The following is a 20,134-nucleotide window of genomic DNA, read 5'->3' as shown; positions in this document are numbered from 1 at the left end:
AAGCTTGTTTTTTCAAGATTTCTATTTTTTCAAAATAACACAGAAATAAATGGATATCAATACTGCAAGAGCATATTCAACATTGTCTTTAGAAGTTTCCAAAGGCACATGATAGAAATGTTTGGAAACTAATGATTTAGTATATGAGAAAGAAAAAAAAAAAAGGCATTTTGATTACTCTGATAACAGCTATCTTTTATCTGCTCATCTTTAAACCCAGAATACAATATAAACTGTTGATAGCCAAATTAACAATGCAAAAAACATCACAGAATCTCAGAAGCTATCTAGTCTGGTCCATGTATGTACAGGAACATTATCTATAATATCCCTTACAAGTGATCATTCAGTTTTTCTTTGATGACTTTTAAGGAAGGAGAATAGAGAGGTAACCTATGCCAATACTGAATAATTATGAGGAAGTTTTTATTTTCTTTATTATGTCAAAATCTAAATCTGCTTCTTGACAATTTAATATCCATCGCTCCTAGGTTTTCTGTCCTCTGGGGCCAAGTTGAACAAATCTAATAAGTCTTTTATATAACAATCTTTCAATTATTTGAGGCTAGCTCACTTTCTTTTTTCTAAGCTAAACATTAATCAAGATGCATTTATTTAATGCCTGCTTTGTGCCTGGTACTATGTTAAATCCCTACTCTCCACAGAATTCAGAATATGCTGACTATCCCCAATTCCTTCAACTGATTCTCTAGTGATATCACCTTGAACCTCTTCTACTTGACTACCCCCATTTTAGATGGTCTTCAGTTTTTTCAAATGTTAACTTCTCAAAATGGTTACATGTTAATAATACTAACTAGCTACTCTATATTTTCATTAAACAAAAGAAGAATTAAACTTAAATTGAAACATACAAGACTTAGAATACAAGGAAAAATTAGGAGAACAAAGTCTACAAATTAGAGGGATAGCCTGAGAGTCAATTTCTCCAGACCAACTTAGAAACATAGATTTTTTTGTTTCCCTAAAAATTCTGATGACTTCAAAGTCACTTTTGTTTTTATTGTTTTATCAACTATAACATTCACTTTCCCAACTCCTTCCCTATTTCAAAATTCTACTAAAGATTCTTGACACCTTTTGTTCATTGAAGATTCTGTAACTCAAATAATGATAATTTCAGGTTTCCTCAGAGTCTACATAACCTCTACTTATACAAGTTCTTTATAATATTTATAAAGTTTTTCTAAACTAAATGAATAAAAATTCTTCTAAGTAGAATCTACAGTTTCATTCAAAGTATTACACTATTATACATTAAACTTTGTTGAATACGATTCAGGCAAATCTCATGAAGCATTAAATGGCTTCACAAAAACATGTTAAGTAGAAAAACAGAATCTGGTAAATTCCAAAGGAACAATGATGAATAACCTATCACTAGAGTATGATTTTACAATTTTATATTAAGATTTATCTAACCATGTTCCTTAAGGTCAAGTCATTCATTTAACACTCATTTTATAGACATAGCATAAAACAACACTCTCAACACTACACTTAAAGGCTACCAGCCATATAGTATCTAATGGTTCAATGACTTTAGTTAATTGTGGCAGAGAAGGCAATTCCTTCTCTCATGGCAATTCCGTGATTTAATAAATTACAAAAATATTAGTTTATTTGAAATAACATTGGTCAGGACTAACGAGAGAATGCTCAAAAGCTCACAGAAATTCTAAGAAGTACTGATGTCTTCTAGCTTCTGGGGTTCCTAGCTATATTTTAAAAAATAATGAAAACACAGAAAAAGTACATAGCAGTAGAAAAACAAAATAACTTTTTTTTACAAGTGGATACATTGAACAAATGATTTTTTAAACTTTTTGTTTAAGTTATACTAGTAATGTAAGATCTACCTTTTTCTACAGTGTCGGTGTTGATTTTAAAACGAAACAAAATGAGGTGGTTGGACTAGATGGTCTCTTTTCCAAATCTGAAATCTCATGAATTCATAATTCTAAAATCCAGGTCAACAGGTTCTTCTCCATGATTGACTCTAGGTATGCTAGTTTGTTTGATTGTTCTGAAATAAATGTCAAGATTAGGAGGAGGAGTAAACTAGCATAAAAAATTTAGGACAGCTCTGTTAGAACAGAACAAGCATTTATTAAGGACCTACATGCTAGACATTGTGCTAAATGTTTTATAAACATTATTTCATCTGAAACAGTCAAGTATTTCTAACATAAGACCAAAGGCCTAAAAGGCTAGCAGTACAAAGGGAAAAAATATTTTCTTAATAGAGAATAAGCAAGTGGCTTTACATTAAGAAAAACACAAAACCCAACTTAGCCTCTGTGAAAAACAGTTAACAAAAGTTAAACTTCCACTTATCTTACTGTTTCTTAGTGCTAGTTTACAGAATGAAATACTTTTATCTCACGAGTGCAAGTATTTGTTATCTTGATTTTACAGATAAACAATCAATCATTAAATACTTATTAAGGAATCTACCATGTGAAAAACACTGCTAAGAAGAAAATGGAATAAAGAAGAGAATATTGTGATTATAATTATATTTCGGAGCCTGGATTCAAACTCATGACTTCTAATTCAAAGTCCAGTTTCTACAACATAACTACTATCTAATAACAGCTGGCACTTAAATAGAACTTTATAACAGAGATGGGGAACTACAACTGTGATTTTTTAAAATCACAGTTTTTAAAACTCACAAGTGAGGAAATCTCCCTCTACCAATTCAGGTAAGCACTTTTTCTGTACTTTACATTCTTAGAAGATTGAATGAGTATGCCCACAAACTGAGATATGACAAACACCTTAATTAGAAAGGCCAAAGTATCTATTCCATCATGGGCCATCAATTTTTATCATGAACTTTGTCTTGCTACTGGACTCCAATGACTCTGGAGGAGAGAGAGAGCCAAACAAGGCATAGCTCTACCTCACTCAAATCTAATTCAGCAAGAAGTCAAGCTATCACTGGTGATAGCCTTGGTCTTCTGAGAATCAAAGATGAACTTTAAATGATAAAGGCCAAAATATGTCAAGACCTCTCATAAGGATGTGGCTTTGACCCATGTCCCAATTGTGACTTTGCAATAACAAGTTGAGCTATAGCTAAAAGCTGCAGGTGTTCAATTATCTTGGATAAATAAACATTTCCCTCCTGCCTCTGCTTTCATTAGCATTTAAGTACCTAATGTGATAAAGTATGTTCTGGGGTCCATATTTAGTCTCAGGGTAAATTAAAACTCTACAGCCAATGGGAGGTTGGGGTGGGGATTTTGGTTAGGGTGTATTTAATCCTGTGTTTGCAATTTGCACTTTGCACTCCTGTACTGACACTTTGTCTGCTGAGAGTTGCTCTTTTTGCTTTTCTTACTAATTACTTTTTGCTTTTCTTAACTCTGAAAGTCTCAGATTTTAATTTGGGTTCACTGTCCCACATAAGTATGAAGAAAAATGAAGCCTTATGCTTTGATAATGACACAAACAGTATAATCAGCTTCTAAAAAGTAAGAATTGTTAACAATTAGATCCAATTTGATGTTAAAATAAAAATGTGATTGTATAAAGCCATATATGTGAAACCTAGAAATACTACAATAATGATAATACAATTACTTTGATAATTCAGGAATCTTTGATTTCATCAGTATGGTTATGATCTCCAACACAGAGAACAAACCCTCAAATTATCATAAGTGGTTGTAGATGAGAAAATGTATTACTTGGTAGACAATCTTTTAGAGGCTACCATTGTGTTTTTTAAGGCTTTGCCTTAAAAGTAAGCTAGATTAGAGACAAAAGTCCATACTTGAACTTTTCCAGTGTGTAGAATTTAATCAAGCTTGTGATCTGCCTTTGGGAAAGAAACCACTCTAATACTACCCAGTCCTGAGAGTCAGCGCCAGTAAGCTCTAGTAGCTCCCCATCACCTCCAGAATCAAACATAAAATTTCCTTTGCCTTATCCCTCCATAAACTGGTTCTTTCCTATATTTCCAGGTTTCTTAAAACTTATTCCCCTTCTATGAGTTCTAATATACAATTAGTACTGGGTTTTTTCTGTTGTCCCTTAAACAAACTTCATTTTCTGATTCTCGTTATTTTTCACCAGTTGTCTTCCAAGCCTGGAATCTCTCCCTCCTCATCTCTGCTTCCTGGCTTCCAATTTCAATTAAAATTCCAACTTTTTCAAGAAGCTTTTCCTTAAACCCCTTAAAGCTTTTCTTCTGAGATGAATTACAATTTATCAGGTATATATCTTTTGTACATAGCTGTTTACTGTTATCTCTTCCATTATAAAGTGAGCTTCTTAAAGGCAGGGAGTATTGTGGTCTTTTTTTGGATTCCCAAGGCTTTGTTCTGAGCTCTGCACATCAGTAACCTAAACAATGCTTGATCAACTTCACCTGATTAGTATTATTGGGGGATGGAAGGGGAAGGGGGAAAGACAGCTTACTTTCTAGTTATTTAATGTTCCATAAGTTAAGAGATCATAAAACCTACATAAAATTTTACTAACAGCAACACTTACATAATGCTTTCACACTTTGTAAAACTCTTTACATATTTTATTATTTAAGCCTCAAAACAGTCCTATGAGATTCATACTATAACAATTAATATCCCTATTTTTTACAGATGAGGAAACTAGGACTCTGTGAACCTAAGTTCGACTTGACTTGATAAAGTTATCTATCTAAAACTGTGTGACAGAATACAAATCCGGGTGTTCTAGACTTTTGAGATCTGTAATCAAATCATCTATCTACTATATCATGTTGCATTTAGCAATAGCTAGTTATTATACAATGATTCAATAATAAGATTTTCTATATATACATTTCTAATTTTAAGCACAGTGAACCGCAACAAAACTATTTAATTGTGAGACACAAAGAAATTTAGGGCTTCAAAGTGCCTTAAAAACCAGCTAGTATTACTTACAGATGAGGAAACTGAGGATGAAATTCAAATCCAACATTTACTTAGCACTTTTTATGTCCAAAAAGCACTGAGAGATTACCCCAAGATGACATAGCAAATTAGTAGCAGAGCTAAATATAGAATTCTTTAAACATGTATGTCCATTATGTCACATTATTTTCTGTTTAATCAAGAGGAAAAATAGATCTATAATCAAACTAATGGAACTGGAAACTCATAATCCATAAAGAAAATGACAAAAAAGCTATAATTTTACCTATCATCGTTTTTACTAAACAGTAATGTTAGGAACTTTACAGAGCAAATAAAAACAGTTCGTCCTCCAAAAGTGAAGGTTAGATACTTAAAATTATTTTAAATTGCCTTACCAGGAGCTCTCTATAACAGGGAAATCATAGGTCTAGCCTCCCTTCACTTCTTTTCCCTCAAAAAACTTTTATATTGTACATAAGCAAATGGATTAAGTTCTTTTGGGGGAGGGAAGAATGAAGAAAACAATGCAATTGTATGTAGACTTGGTGGGGATAGCATTTAAATGCCAAAAGAAGCGAGAATTTGGTGAGCAAGGAAATGCTCCTATGCCTTGGCTTCCACTTTTTTTTTTTTATGTCTGTAATGTCCTTCCAATACCTAATATTTAACACCTAATGTTCATATAGAGTTTTAAGGTTTGCAAAGTGCTTTACATATATTATTTCATTTCCCTATTTAATTCCTACCCATTCTTTAAGACCCAATTCAATAAAACTTACTCCATAACCCTTTCAAAGGCACTTAATTATAAAATAATATATATTTATCTGTGTTTATGTATTTATTATCCCTATGAGTTTCTGTGAGGGCAGAAACCATGTCTTATTTTAAAATTTTTATCCCCCCCATCACTTAGCACAGTACTCTGCAACAAGCAAACAATATTTGTTAAATCAATGAAAGTTAACATAATGGAAATATTGAATATATTCATCTAAGACTCAAGTTTTCACAATATATATAAATGGGAAGCCAAGAAGATCCTAAGGACAGAGACATGCATTAACTATAAAGATTCACTTCGTTTTATTATTAACTTAAAATTTTTATCACTGCATAAGTAACTAAATATCATATGTAGCGTTTTCAAATATCTTAATAAATACATCTCAAAAAATAAGTAATTTTATTTTTGGTTCAGACGTGTGATTTTATTGATACAGAGAATGCAAAATGAGGAAATGCCAAAGATCTTACCTGCAACTCTCTAAAACCACAAAAAGATTTTCTCTTTATCCTCAATCTATTTCTTAAAATCTACAGTTTTGGATGAGATAAAAAACAGTGTTTTTCACTTTTGTAGAATGAAGAACCATACCTACTCTGGAAGACCTGTATGCATTTTTCACCACTCTTACAAAGAAGAGAAGAAGGAAAAAGAAGAGGAGCAGCAGGAAGAAGAGGAGAAAGACAAAGAGGTAGATGAAGAGAGAAAAGAGAATCTGTTGAGCAGGAGGTGGAATGTATATTCTACTGGTGATTCCCTGAGTCATCAGGGTTCTGTAAGGGTTTTTTTTTTTTTTTTTCCCATACTATTTCACTAAGATTTCACTAAGAATTTGTGATACTAACTACATGAAATGGACAGATTCAAAAGAGTGATGAGGGGATTTCTCCAGACTTTACAACTATTTTAAGACTCTGCTATATCCAAATAGCTTCAACGAAACAAGTATAGAGATAAGGGTCTATTTCTGTAGAGAATGGAAGCTGAGGATCAGATGAGGCCTTTTACTCCTCTCTCAAAGGTCTTGTTCGCCATATTTTCTCAGGAGATGACTCATCAAGAAACCCCCTCTGCTTCACAATAAATAGCAAGTCTTCTATGGGACATAGAAAGGCAAGATGTGTTCTTTACTCTTCCTGGTTTTGTTTGGTTTTGTTTTGTTTTCTTAACTTATAAATATTCTGTTTCTAAAAGTTGTCGTAGGATTTTGATAAAAGTAAAAACGAGTAAATTTATATGGATTTTTACATTGTACTTCCCCTTTGGAGTCTGTCATAATAATTTTAGGATATACTTCCTTATCATCAAATATTCAAAGCATAATTGCAAAATGAAAGATAACAATTACCTAAGACTCATTATATTAGCAAATTTTTTTTTAGAATTTAATCAGAATCCTTACAGAAAAAGAAGCCTTGTCTGATTAATGATGCTTAAATACATGATAATTTAACACACCTACAGCAAATAAAGTCACTATCACACTCACTGGAACTTTGTCTTTCTCTTCCCCACATCTGACAGAAATCAAATAACTTGGACATTATAACATCCTCTCTAGTGTTTTTGATATTGATAATAAGTATGTCTAATATAGTTTCAAATACTTGATTATAGATTTAGTCATTATTCAAGTAGAGACAATCAACAATTATCAAGTGCTTACTATTATAATCTAGAATAACAGATAGAGGGCTAAACAGAGAAAGATCTGGGGTTCCAACCTCGGATAACTTAAAGCAAATCACTTATGCATTCTGAGTCTCAGTTCCCACATACAAAAAACAGGAATAGTAATACTTACAGAATTACTATCTACTACTCGCATGAGGTTATTTATGAAACATGTGGAAAGTGCTTTGGAAACTTTAAAGCACTATATAAATACCTGATACTGTTATTATATATAATGCACACTGACAGAGGTAAGGACATGAAACAAGGTAACTCTTGTCTTCAAAAATAACGCCACACTTCTTTATAAAAATGCCAATCTAGCAAACATTCTTGAGATTACAATTACAGAATTCATGAGGAAAGTGAGGTAAATATCGTGGTGGTTGTTTGTCCTTCATTCTGGGAAGACCAATGACATCAAAAGGATGGTGTTTTGACTTGCAAAATGAATTGAATTTAAATGAAGCAAAGCTGTGCAAAATCATCAGCCTCATTCTCTCTTCCAGAGACATCTGAGTCCGGTGGCAAGACAAAGATTAGGAATACTGTAGATGAGCCCAGATGCAGGGATAGGCCTAAGCCTTTTAAAGATGAGGTCTTCCCCAGATTTCAGTTTGTCTGAGGCCGCACCTATTCAATGAGCTATCATCTAGTAAAATAGAACTGAACAATGTATTTAAAGTTAGACTTCAGTTCTGGTCACAAGTGTTACTATTAATTTGCTTTGTATCCTAAACAACTTGAAAACTTGAAAGAGTTTTCTAAATGACAGTTATTATTCTTATGTTGGGGCAATTAAGTGAAGTGAATAGAGAGGTAGGTCTGGAATCAGGAAAACTTATCTTTCAGATTCAAATTCAGCCTCATACACCTCTTAGCTGTTGTGATCCTGGGCAAATCACTTAACCCTGTTTGCCTCAGTTTCCTCATCTGTAAAGTGAGTCAGAGAAGGAAATGGCAAACCTCCAGTATCTCTGACAAGAAAAGCTTTAAGTGGGGGTCACAAAAAGTTGTATATGAGTCAACAATTCTCACATTCCTAAATAAATATAAAGTCTATGAACTAGAGTGGTAGAGAAGAACTTGATAATTTTGTTTAGCTCTAATGTGCTATGATTCTATAGACTATTAAGGGATTTTCATGTCTTTTTATTGCCTACATAGTCTTGCAATTCAGTCTTCTCAAAACCTTGACAATTTTTCTGTGACCACTTAAAAATAAATTATTTTAAATCTACAATAATCAAGTTATTGTCATAAAACTTATTTTCTGATTCAACTTCAAGAACTACTGTCTCCTCACAAGCTACTAATTTTCTCTAATTCATTGAACTTCACTAACTTAAGACAATTAGCACTTACCATTAATAAGCAGAGAACTATCAGATCCTGGATATGAATAGTTTAGACGACCTGAAGGTAAAAGAAGGCCATTACTAAATTCATTTTTTATAAAATTGGTGCTCAGATAAGCTTAGATATATATTAGATTGAAAACTGATAGTTCTTCAGGTAGAAAAATATAAATAAATTATATTTGGAAAGGAATTTTTGTAACTAATGATAATTTAAAAACCCATTATGAAATGGTTAACAAGTTTTCTCATATCATATAGCAATCATAACAAATGTGTTATCAGTGGGCACATTCAGTAGCTTTTTAATAGATGATTTTAAAATAGGATAGTTAGACAAATTCTAAAATATATCTAAGAAAAAATAAGATCAGTCTTTACTTCCAAATCTCTTCATAATATACTTTTCCACAAATTAGTTCCAGCATTATTACAAATTACAAAATCATGCCCCAAATTAACATATAAAATTACATTTTTTCTCATGAGTTTACTTTTTTTATATGTGTGTGTATATATATTTTGCCTTAAAGCCTATCACTTGTGAGTATGATTGTGGCACATACAATAAAAAAGTGAAACTAAGAATTCTGGTATTCTTTAAGTTTTAAATATGAACAAGGAGAGAACAATATTAATTTTTGTTTAATTAAAGCCTTTGAAAAAAATTAGTAATTTTCTAAAACAATATAAAAAATTCCTTTTCTCTGATAACTCTAAATCTATAGGCTCAGATAATGGATTTTATATATATATATGTATATGTATGTATGTATATATATATAATGTTCTTCTAGAACTAATAATTTTGCTCAATTACATCTATATTTTGGCAAAATAGCTAATTCCTGAGTCTTATAAGTGTAAATTAAATAAACTATGAAGATTATTCACAATTATACACAGAGAACTATATTAAACTCTGTAATATCACTATGATCACATTTTCAAATTACCACATAATTGTTTTCTACCACTTGCATTTAGGAAACCTCAATCAACAAATATCCCTGATGTTCAACTCTGTTTTGACAGAGGAATCAATACAAGAAAATTTTAACCCTATCATCTTGTAACTTCCAAGGCACCAAAGAAAATTTGAAAATATCTTGGGTAGTTCTAAACCACACTAGGGAATCCCAATTATAGAATTCACATTCAGAGCCATACCAGACTCCCTAAGGGTATAAGGGTAAAAAAAAAAAAAAAAAAATTTACACTCTACTGCAGAGAAGATACTCTTATTGTCAACAACATCTTTACATGCAAACAATCTGCAAAATAATCAACTTCAGTGAATTAAATCTTTTTTGTTGTTGTTTTTAACAATAGCATAGATCTCATGATTTGTCAAAGTACCTGAGGGGAAAGAGAGATTTTGAGAACAAAACTGATGACTTTCAATCTGGCTAAAAAGAGATTCTGAAATTATTTTATACAAGCTACAGCAAACTCTCTGGATACAAACACAGAGAAAATAACTTAGGCAACATATATGACTTTAAAATCTTCCTCCTAATTAAATATTCGATAAAATATTTACTATTGACAACATACTGTTCTTAAAAATTTTTGATCCATAAGTTAAAAATAAAATAATGACAGAAGATATTGCAATTAAAAATTTTCATTATAATAGATTTAATTCATTGCTCATCCCTGCTAAAATCAGATAAAATACAGCCAAATGGAAACATTTATTTTAATTAACTTGATGGCCATAAAGAAAAAATGAATTAACAACAAAAATCACAAAGAAAATCTAACTAAAGTCAACTACTCCTCACAAGTCTATGGGCCCTTAGAAGCTGGAAAATAAATGGATGCCCATCAATTGGAGAATGGTTGAGTAAATTGTGGTATATGAACGTTATGGAATATTATTGTTCTGTAAGAAATGACCAGCAGGATGAATACAGAGAGGACTGGTGAGACTTACATGAATTGATGCTAAGTGAAATGAGCAGAACCAGGAAATCATTATATACCTCAACAACAATACTGTTTGAGGATGTATTCTGATGGAAGTGGATCTCTTCGATAAAGAGAACTAATTCAGTTTCAATTGATCAAGGATGGACAGAAGCAGCTACACCCAAAGAAAGAACACTGGGAAATAAATATAAACTGCTTGCATTTTTGTTTTTCTTCCTCGGTTATTTATACCTTCTGAATCCAATTCTCCCTGTTCAACAAGAGAACTGTTCGGTTCTGCACACATATATTGTATCTAGGATATACTGTAACCTATTTAACATGTAAAGAACTGCTTGCCATCTGGGGGAGGGGGTGAAGGGAGGGAGGGGAAAAATCAGAATAGAAGTGAGTGCAAGGGATAATGTTGTAAAAAATTACCCTGGCATGGGTTCTATTAATAAAAAAGTTATTTAAAAAAAAGTCTATGGGCCCTTTATTAAAAAACAAGCCTATTAGAAACTTTTTAAAGAGACAGTAATAGTAAGAATAGTTGAATCTGATAGGACCAAAAATGTCCACTTTTACAAGTTTTTGTTTTTTTCCTTTAAGATCTACTGAAACATTTATTTTAATAATGAAACTAACTGCAGTTAACTTTTTGCTTCTCAACTCAGCAATAACTCTTGGAGAATCAGTTGAATTTTTCTCAGGACTAGTCTTTTTAAAATCAAATTTTTCTAAACCATTTGAATCAATTTGAAATACAAACTCATAAGTCTGAGTATAATGGGAGACTGTGGCAGCTGAATGAAAGGAGCCTGTGGTATTCTGGAAAATTATTATTACATTATTACACTTTCATGATTTCAACTCCCTATTTTGCCAAAAATATAAACAGCACAATCAAAACATTTTTCTGACCTTTCTTAATGCCTTCCTCTTAAGTCATTCTCTCCTCTATTCCCTTTAGTCCTCAAACTAAGAAAAAAAAAAAAAAAGACCTGTTCAGCCCCATTAGCTTGCTATCTCCTACATTTCTGAAAACTTATTTTTCTCCTTTCTGACTACTATATATACATCATGCTTAATATCTAAAGGTTTTAAAATTTTATATAAGTCCAGCACTCTCCCAGCACTGCTCCTTTTTCTATTATTATTAGTCTAATCTGTGCAAGTCAGTTTTTACCCTATCTCCTGCTTCTTTCTCTCACTAAAAGAAATTAATTAGTGCCATCACACTTCATCTGAGATAGTTCTATTATCCTACTAGCTTGATATATCTATCATTTCAAGTCCTTCTTTGAGTCTTTATCTTCAAATAAAATTTCTTCTAGAAGATAGACATACTAACATAATGTTGGTGGAGTTGTGAATTGGTCTAACATTTCTGGAAAACAATTTGGAATCACGTAAGAAAAATGGTTGAATGGTTCATGTTCTTCAACCCAGAGATACTATTGCTAGCATATACTCTAAGCATATCAGACAGAAAAAAAAGTTCCACCTATATCAATGATCATGGTAACACTTTTCTGTTAGCAAAAAAAAAATGAAAGCAAAGTGGGTGGTTATTGATTAGGGAATTGATAAATTATGTGATGCAATCTAATATAATGGAATTAAAGGCAAATATAAGGAATCTAGGGAAATGAGAAAACTTATGAATTAATACAAAATGAAACAACTCTGTGTGTGTGTGTGTGTGTGTGTGTGTGTGTAGAATAATACCGGCATAAAACATCAAAAACCCTGAACTCTGTTTAATCATAGAAACCAATCTGGACCTATGGAAAAAGAAAACATACCACTCTCCTTTCACTGGATTGTCAGGGTACTAATGGGGATAGAATATTGCCTGCACTATATGACTATGCTGATAAGGAAAGGGAGAAAGAAGTAAGATAAGATAAAGAGAATACCTAAGTAAGCTTCTCTAACTAGAGAATTTTGGAATATTTCCACATATACCTTTAATATTTCAGTGTTTAGCCTTGTTTACAAGTAAACATTTCAATTACTTTCTGAAGGCTTCTCTATATTAGACTATAAATACTTTGGCAAACTAAGTGTTATAGCGAATAGAGTGGATAGAAATCAGAAGGAATTGATTTCAAATCAAGCCTCAGATACTTACTAAAAGTATCGCCCCTGGGCAAGACACTTAACCCAACTGCCTCAAAAAACAATAGCAAACAAGCAAATCCAGCCCACTAAATAAACACTTTGAAAACTCATGTTTTATTTATATGTTAAGTACTCATATCTTATAGTTTTTGAAGTAATTAATTCAATAATTTAAACTGAATTTTTAACAATAAGTTTTAGAAATATGTATATTAAATACAAAAAATAAAATAATTTGAAGATCAGAATATAATCCAAGCCATTAGTGTTTTTTAATTTAGCTTGCTTAATCTTAGGCATCATCTACAAATGAAATGCCAATCAAGATGCTTAAGAAATGTCTTTTAAAGAGTTAAATAGAATTTTAGAAACATTAGGTATAATAGACCTTTGAAAAAATTGAATGGAGAAAAAAAAATATACTTTTTCTCAGCCATACATGGAACCTACACAAAAGTTGTCCATGTATTAGGGCACAAATCCCTCAGAATCAAATGCAGAAAGGCAGAAATAGTAAATGCATCTTTTTCAGATGATGATGCAATAAAAATTACATGTAATAATGGGTCAGGGAAAAATACCAAAAATTAATTGGAAACTAAATAACTTAATCCTAAAAAATGAGTGGGTAAAACAACAAATTATAGACACAATTGAAAATTTCATTCAAGAAAATGACAGTAACTAAGACAACATACCAAAATTTACAGGATGCAGGCAAAGCAGTTCTTAGGGAAAGTTTTATATCTCGAGATGCATAAAGGTAAGAAAAGATCAATGAATTGGGCATGCAACTAAAAAAGCTAGAAAAAGAACAAATTAAAAAAACCCCATTAAATACCAAATTTGAAATTCTGAAAATAAGAGATTAATAAAATTGGAAGAAACCTACTGAACTAATGAACAAAATTAAGAGTAGGTTTTATTAAAAAAAAAAAACACAAAAAACAAAATACAGAAACAGTTAATTTGATAAGAAAAAGGAAAGAAGAAAATCAAATTATTAGTTTCAAGAATGAAAAGGGTGAACTAGAACCATTTCCAACAAAATCATAGATGAAACAAAAGTTGTCCATTATCACCCATTACTATTCAATATTGTATTAGAAATGTTAGCTTTAGCAATAAGCAAAGAAAAAGAAATTAAAGGAATTAGACTAGGTAATGAGGAAACCAAATTATCACTCTGCAGATGAAATGATGGCATTATTAGAAAATCCTAGAGAATCAACTAAAAAACTACTAGGAAAGAATTAACAACTTTAGCAAAGCTGCAGGATATAAAATAAATCCACATAAATCATCAACATTTCTATGTTATCAACAAAGGTCCAGCAGCAAGTGATACAAAAAGAAATTTCAATTAATATAACTGTAGATAAAAGAAATAATTGGGAGTCTGTCAAGACAAACTCAGGAACTATATGAACATAATTATAAAATACTTTTCACACAAATAAAGTCAGATTTAACTAATTAGAAAAATATCAAGTGCTCATGGGTAAGCCAAGCTAATATAATAAAAATACTACAATATTACCTAAATTAATCTACTTATTTAGTGCCATACTAATCAAATTCCCAAGAAATTATTTTACAGAGCTAGAAAAAATAATAACAAAGTTCATCTAGAAGAACAAAAGGTCAAGAATTTCAAGGGAATTAATTTTAAAAATGCAAATGAAGGCAGTCTAGCTGTACCAGACCTAAAACTGTATTATAAAGCAACGGTCATCAAAACCATTTGATACTGGCTAAAAAGACACAATAGTCGATGACTATAGTAATCTAGTGTTTGATAAACCCCAAAATCCCAGCTTCTGGGTAAGCAATCACTATTTGACAAAAAGTCCTGGGAAAACTGGAAAATAGAATGGCAGAAACTAGGCACTGACCTATATCTAACACCCTATAGCAAGATAGGGTCAAAATGGATTCATGATTTAGACATTAAGAGTGATACTATAAGCAAGTTAAAAGATCAAAGGACAGTCTACTTTTCAGATATGTGGAGAAGGAGGAATTTGTGGCCAAAGAACTATATATGGTACATTATGGAATACAAAATGGATAATTTTGATTACATTAAATTAAAAAGGCTTTGTACAAAGATAATGCAGACAAGATTAGAAGGGAAGAAATAAACTGGAAAAAAAAATTATATCCAATGGTTCTGATAAAAAGGCCTCTTTCCAAAATATATAGAAAATTGACTAGAATAGGTAATGATGAATGTTAGAGGGGATGTGGGCAAACTGGGACCATTGTTGGTGGAGCTGTGAACTGATCCAACCATTTTGGAGAGCAATTTGGAATCATGTCCAAATTGTTATCAAATTGTGCATGCCCTTTGATCCAGCAGTGTCTGTACTTGGCCTGTATCCCAAAGAGATGATAAAAAAGGGAAAAGGACTTACGTATGCAAAAAATATTTGTAGCTATAAGAAGTAATTTTAGATGATTTTAGAGAAGAAGAAAAGGAGAGAGGGAGGGAAAGAGAGAGGGAGAAAAGGAGAAGGAGGGAGTTAGGGAGGGAGGGAGGGAGGGAGGAGGAAAGGAGGTAGAGAGAGAAAGGGAGAAAGATTTGATTTTAATCCAGAAAAGGCACATGATTTCAAACCTTGTAAGATAGGAGGAAAGAACAGAAATCAACAGGAATATGGCCCAATTAAGCATTCCTAAACAAAAGACTGCTAGTAAAACAAAAGTGTCACATTAAAATATGTAGAATTTAACATACAATTTTGGATATGGCCAGTGTAGGAAATTATTTTGTTTGATTCTGCAGTTATTAATTACCAAATTTCCCCCTACTCTCTTTCCCATGAATGTGAAGGGGACAGAAGGAGAAGAGAGTAGGAAAAAATAAATGGTTATTGATTCTTTAATGAAATATAATGCAAAAAAAATTAAAGAGAAGCTAGGTAAGTGTCACAAATAAGTTATGTGAAAAACAATCAAATGAACTGAATAATTTATGAAAAAGGGCTAGCCATAAGCTTATCAAATTCTTATATACAAAGCATGTTACTTTTAAAAGAGTAAGAATTTCAGAGATAAAACATATTGGTAAATTCTTTAAATGAATCCAGAGACAAAATTCCAGATTTTGTCCTGGTTTATCATAAAAACCATAAAGAACAAATGGTTATTTCCTTGGTAACCATTATTTTCCAAAAACAGTGTGTATTTCCCACACAGAGAAAAAAACATTCCAATTCCATACCAAATGACTCTTACCAAAAAATACGATGTGATCCTGATGTTAACATTGAAAGTTGTGAAGAATTATTTTAAAATTTTACTACTGATGTTTGCTTGCATGGCAAATTTTACCTGCATGTCTTACTTTTATTATCCTGCTTAGTGATTATATTTGAATTTCATCTGAACCTATGAAGTAGGTACTATTATTATACCCATTTTAAGTTGAGGAAACTGAGGCAAATCGAGATTAAGTGATCACATATCTAGTCAAGTTCTGAAGTTACATTTGAATACAGATCTTCATGATTCCAGTCCCAGTGCTCTAATAACTGTCAGTAGCTACTTATTAGGCCCAATAAATACTTAGAGTAATTGCCTTCATCTCAACCTAAACCATGTGATGTTATGCCAGGAAGATACTAGAACTTGTGAAGTTACTGGATAATAGGAGCACCTAATATGATATAGTATAGATTTCTTTATTGACAGAAATGTGAAGATGTAATTGTTTTCTATACAAAATATTTCTGAACATTCCTCAAAAAATTTTTTGTCTAAAACCTTTTAAAACTCAACTATGAATAATCTATCTTAAAAGCTTCAATGTAGATTATCTTTTTACATCTCTCCCGATACAAGTTATGCCACAGCAACACACCCAGGCTCATGTGATAAATTCACTATTCATAAGGCTAAGGCCAAAACATTAATTTGGTCATGCTGCTATTCTTCTGCTCTAAGAATTCCAGAGGCTTCCAACTGAGCAAAGTTCAAGCTTCTTTGCTGGCATTAAAGTCCTCCACAACTTGGCAATGCCCTTCCTTTTCAGTCTTTCTCACATTTACTGCCCTTTATAAACAATAGACTCAACTATCACCCCAAACATGTATGTACTTCTATGACTATGTGTAGCTCATAATGTTTTCTAAGACTGAAGTATCCTCATTAAACCTGCTAAAATTTGATGCCACTTAACATTTAACTTAAATATTACCATCTCCTCCACAAAACTTTTCCTGATTCCCACCTTGATAACCTCTCCATCCCAAATCCACATTGAACTTAGTTTTGAACTTCTAACAAGCTCCTGCATTATTATGAATTATAATTATGTATTTTTGTCTTCGGCCTCTTTCTCACTATCACATCCACATAGACAACAAGTGTTGCTTTTTTTTTTTTTATCAGTAATTCATTTCACATAATGCTTTAGGCTTTACAGTGGGCTTCATTCATAACAGTCTTATTAGAATGACTATCAAAATGTTATCCCTATTTTAGACATTAGTTCCTGAGATGCATGGAAGGTATATGACTTAAATAGAAGAGGATCTCATCCCATTGTGATTCTAAGCTTAGTAACCATCCTTTTACACTAGCTCTTCACTTGTTTTTATCTCAACTTTATACCTCCCCATTAATAACTGCTATAATGCATCATTTATCATACACATTTAATAATGTTTGTTAACAGAAAAGGCAAATACAAATAAGGTTATCATCCCAGCACCTGGAACAAATTCAATATGGGGTGAGTATAGAAAGAAGGGAGGGAAGTAGTCGTTTTAAAGTATAATCAATCCTGTGTATGGCCCAGTGCCCTATCTACCGTACCCCTTAGCTATAGATGGAGGGCTAACACCATATGCACTCATAAGACATATTATGTTATAGACTAAAACTTGGTAATGATCATATAGATCACTTGGTGCTCTTTTTTAATAAGCAAGCAAATTAAAACCTAGAGCAGAGCAATTAATTGTGACTTGCCTAAGAGTATGGTATAAAATTTTGTGTTAGAAGAATTTGCTATGGGATTAGGACAAAACTCTTTTCATCTTAGATTTATCATACAGAACAAAATGCAAATTGAAATAGATCACAATGTAAAGTAGGTAATGTCCAGTTTTAACTTTTGATGAATTAATGATTAGTTGATAGCAGAACAGATACTAGCATACAATTCCCAAGTCAAAGGCTCTTTTTATGGCACTTTTCTACTTCTTCCTCTTCAAATGATTTCTTGATATATGGGAAAGTTTACAAACTAACAAACTTTAATCATGATTTTACCAAGTACTTCCACTGGCAATTAATCATCCATAAGTCATTTCTTGATGCACATAACCATAGTTGTAGAGACCGTTAGGTAGTTAAATCAGAATATAAACCTCAATAGCAAATATTTTTCTTCAACTAGGGTTTTTCTCCAGAATTAGTTATTTGCATTTGCTTTTGGCATCTCAGGAACTAAAAAAAAAAAATCTCTCTAATTAGTTGACTTTTCCTTCCCTTTCCCTATCTGCAGCAATTGGCATCATCACAGCTACCTTTTTAAGAGGCTAGGGAGCCAAGTTCCCTTCAGAGTATCACTAATGTTCTTAATAGGCTGGTTACCAGGTGATACCTGGAACTAAGCAAGCATTGTTTTTAGCAAGAAACGTAACATGTAACTAAATAAAATCAATCTTCAATTCTACATAAAACCAGATATAGTACAGATCTCAACTCAAAGAGCACATTTTAATTTTGTTGTCACAGATTCTTCCTTCATCAAACAACTTACAATTGATCTGAATCTTATAAATCATAGGAGAAGGAAGAGGATGGAGAATAAGATAGAATTCATAAACTTGGCATACAGTCTCTGAATAACAGAAACAAGCTGTGGAGAGATTTTAGATAGAAAACTATCACCAAGTAACAATTTGGTAGCCATGGTTATTCAACTGATCCCTCCTTCTTATTCCCAAATAAAATGCAAAAAAAAGAAACATAAATATAAGAACTATATGGCTACTGTCTGTGTATTCCAATGAAAGGTAGCAAATAACATTTGCCAAGATTATATGAAAGAATCAATGAAATACTTAAATTACTTCATGCAATTCCCTGTTGGATTAATTCCACAACAAAAAGCTTTTATTTGACCCTTATTAATATCTGATTCTGTCCTAGGAGAAGTACAAGAATTTAGATAGAATGACAGAATCTGACAAAATAAAAATTACAGACAATATTGGTACACAAACAATTACACAGAAGAATTATCAAGGATGCCACTAGAGATACTATAACTTAAATGTGGGGAGGAGGGAGATAGACTAGTATGTAGCAACTTAGAGAAACAATTAGTGGATGTTCTGTATAGCCCATAGGTATTCATGTGATGTCAATATATCTAGAAAAAGACCCTCAGATATACTGTGTGAACATGGACAAAAGTCACAAAGGTTGGAAAAATATCCACTGTGATCTGCATACACTGAAGGGTATCCCCACATCAATGAAGTCACACAGATTCACTGAAGTAATCAAGATATGAGGGAAACTGAATATGGTGTCATTTTTATACATTAAAAATTCTCTTAAAATCTTTTTATATAATAAATTTTTGGAAACTAAACATGCAAGATTCAAACTTTACACCTTAGGAAAATTATTGTCCATTGTACATATGGTAAGATGTGTACAAAGATATTAAAAAAAGAAGGCATAGTACTAATTTCAAATAGAACACAAAAAAATTTTCACTAATATTTCTCTGAAAATTACCATATCTAATATTTTTCTTACTCTGAGATAATATATACTATCTTAGTATCCTGCTAGGTTTCCAGACAAAATCATTCAGTCATAATGGCCATGAAATCCTACATTTAATTCTTATTGAAAGCCCTACTGTATTCCACAAAATAGTTTAATTAAGAAATGAATTGTCAAAAAAAAAAAAAAAAAAGATGAGGTACTTGTGTGATGTTCATAATATTCTAAATTTATCAACTATATTTTACTCCTCTTACAAACTCACTAAGAGCAACAATGAAATAAGATTTTGGGAATGGAAATCAATTATTCATTAAAAAAACAAATTATTCAGTTTTAAAATTAAGTGATACTGAACCTGTACTATCAAGTAATTATTATTTTTATACTATGTTCTTTACCGATTTAGCATTATAATCAAGCAGCAAGTATTTGCTGATATATATATATATATGTCTATATCTATCTATCTAGAGTGCATAATATATTTTATGTTATATATAATTACTACATGTATATTTTAGCATGCCTGTTATATATGTTGATTAGGCATAATGGGCATGAGCGTGTTTATAAAACATTGAACAATAATACATTATACATAACTG

General features: G+C 31.7%; 2 protein-coding genes across 7 annotated transcripts in view; both read right to left on the bottom strand.

Moving 5' to 3' along the window:
• Positions 1 to 20,134, bottom strand: part of CPEB4 (cytoplasmic polyadenylation element binding protein 4) — a 75,803-nt gene that overhangs the window by 23,652 nt on the left and 32,017 nt on the right. For 3 of the 6 annotated variants that reach the window (XM_051978922.1, XM_051978921.1, XM_051978923.1), the window contains exon 4: positions 8,740 to 8,790. The exons of the other annotated variants lie outside the window; for them this stretch is intronic. In XM_051978922.1, coding sequence (XP_051834882.1) covers positions 8,740 to 8,790 — 51 coding nt within the window. The remainder of the gene's footprint in view (positions 1 to 8,739; positions 8,791 to 20,134) is intronic. 6 annotated transcript variants of the gene reach the window in all.
• Positions 1 to 20,134, bottom strand: part of NSG2 (neuronal vesicle trafficking associated 2) — a 228,334-nt gene that overhangs the window by 203,819 nt on the left and 4,381 nt on the right. The window lies entirely within an intron of this gene.

The sequence above is a fragment of the Antechinus flavipes genome, chromosome 2, assembly GCF_016432865.1.
Source record: "Antechinus flavipes isolate AdamAnt ecotype Samford, QLD, Australia chromosome 2, AdamAnt_v2, whole genome shotgun sequence".
NCBI classification, from domain to species: domain Eukaryota; kingdom Metazoa; phylum Chordata; class Mammalia; order Dasyuromorphia; family Dasyuridae; genus Antechinus; species Antechinus flavipes.
The sequence above is the reverse complement of the archived record's forward strand: the minus strand, read 5'-3'. Positions and strand labels throughout refer to the sequence as shown.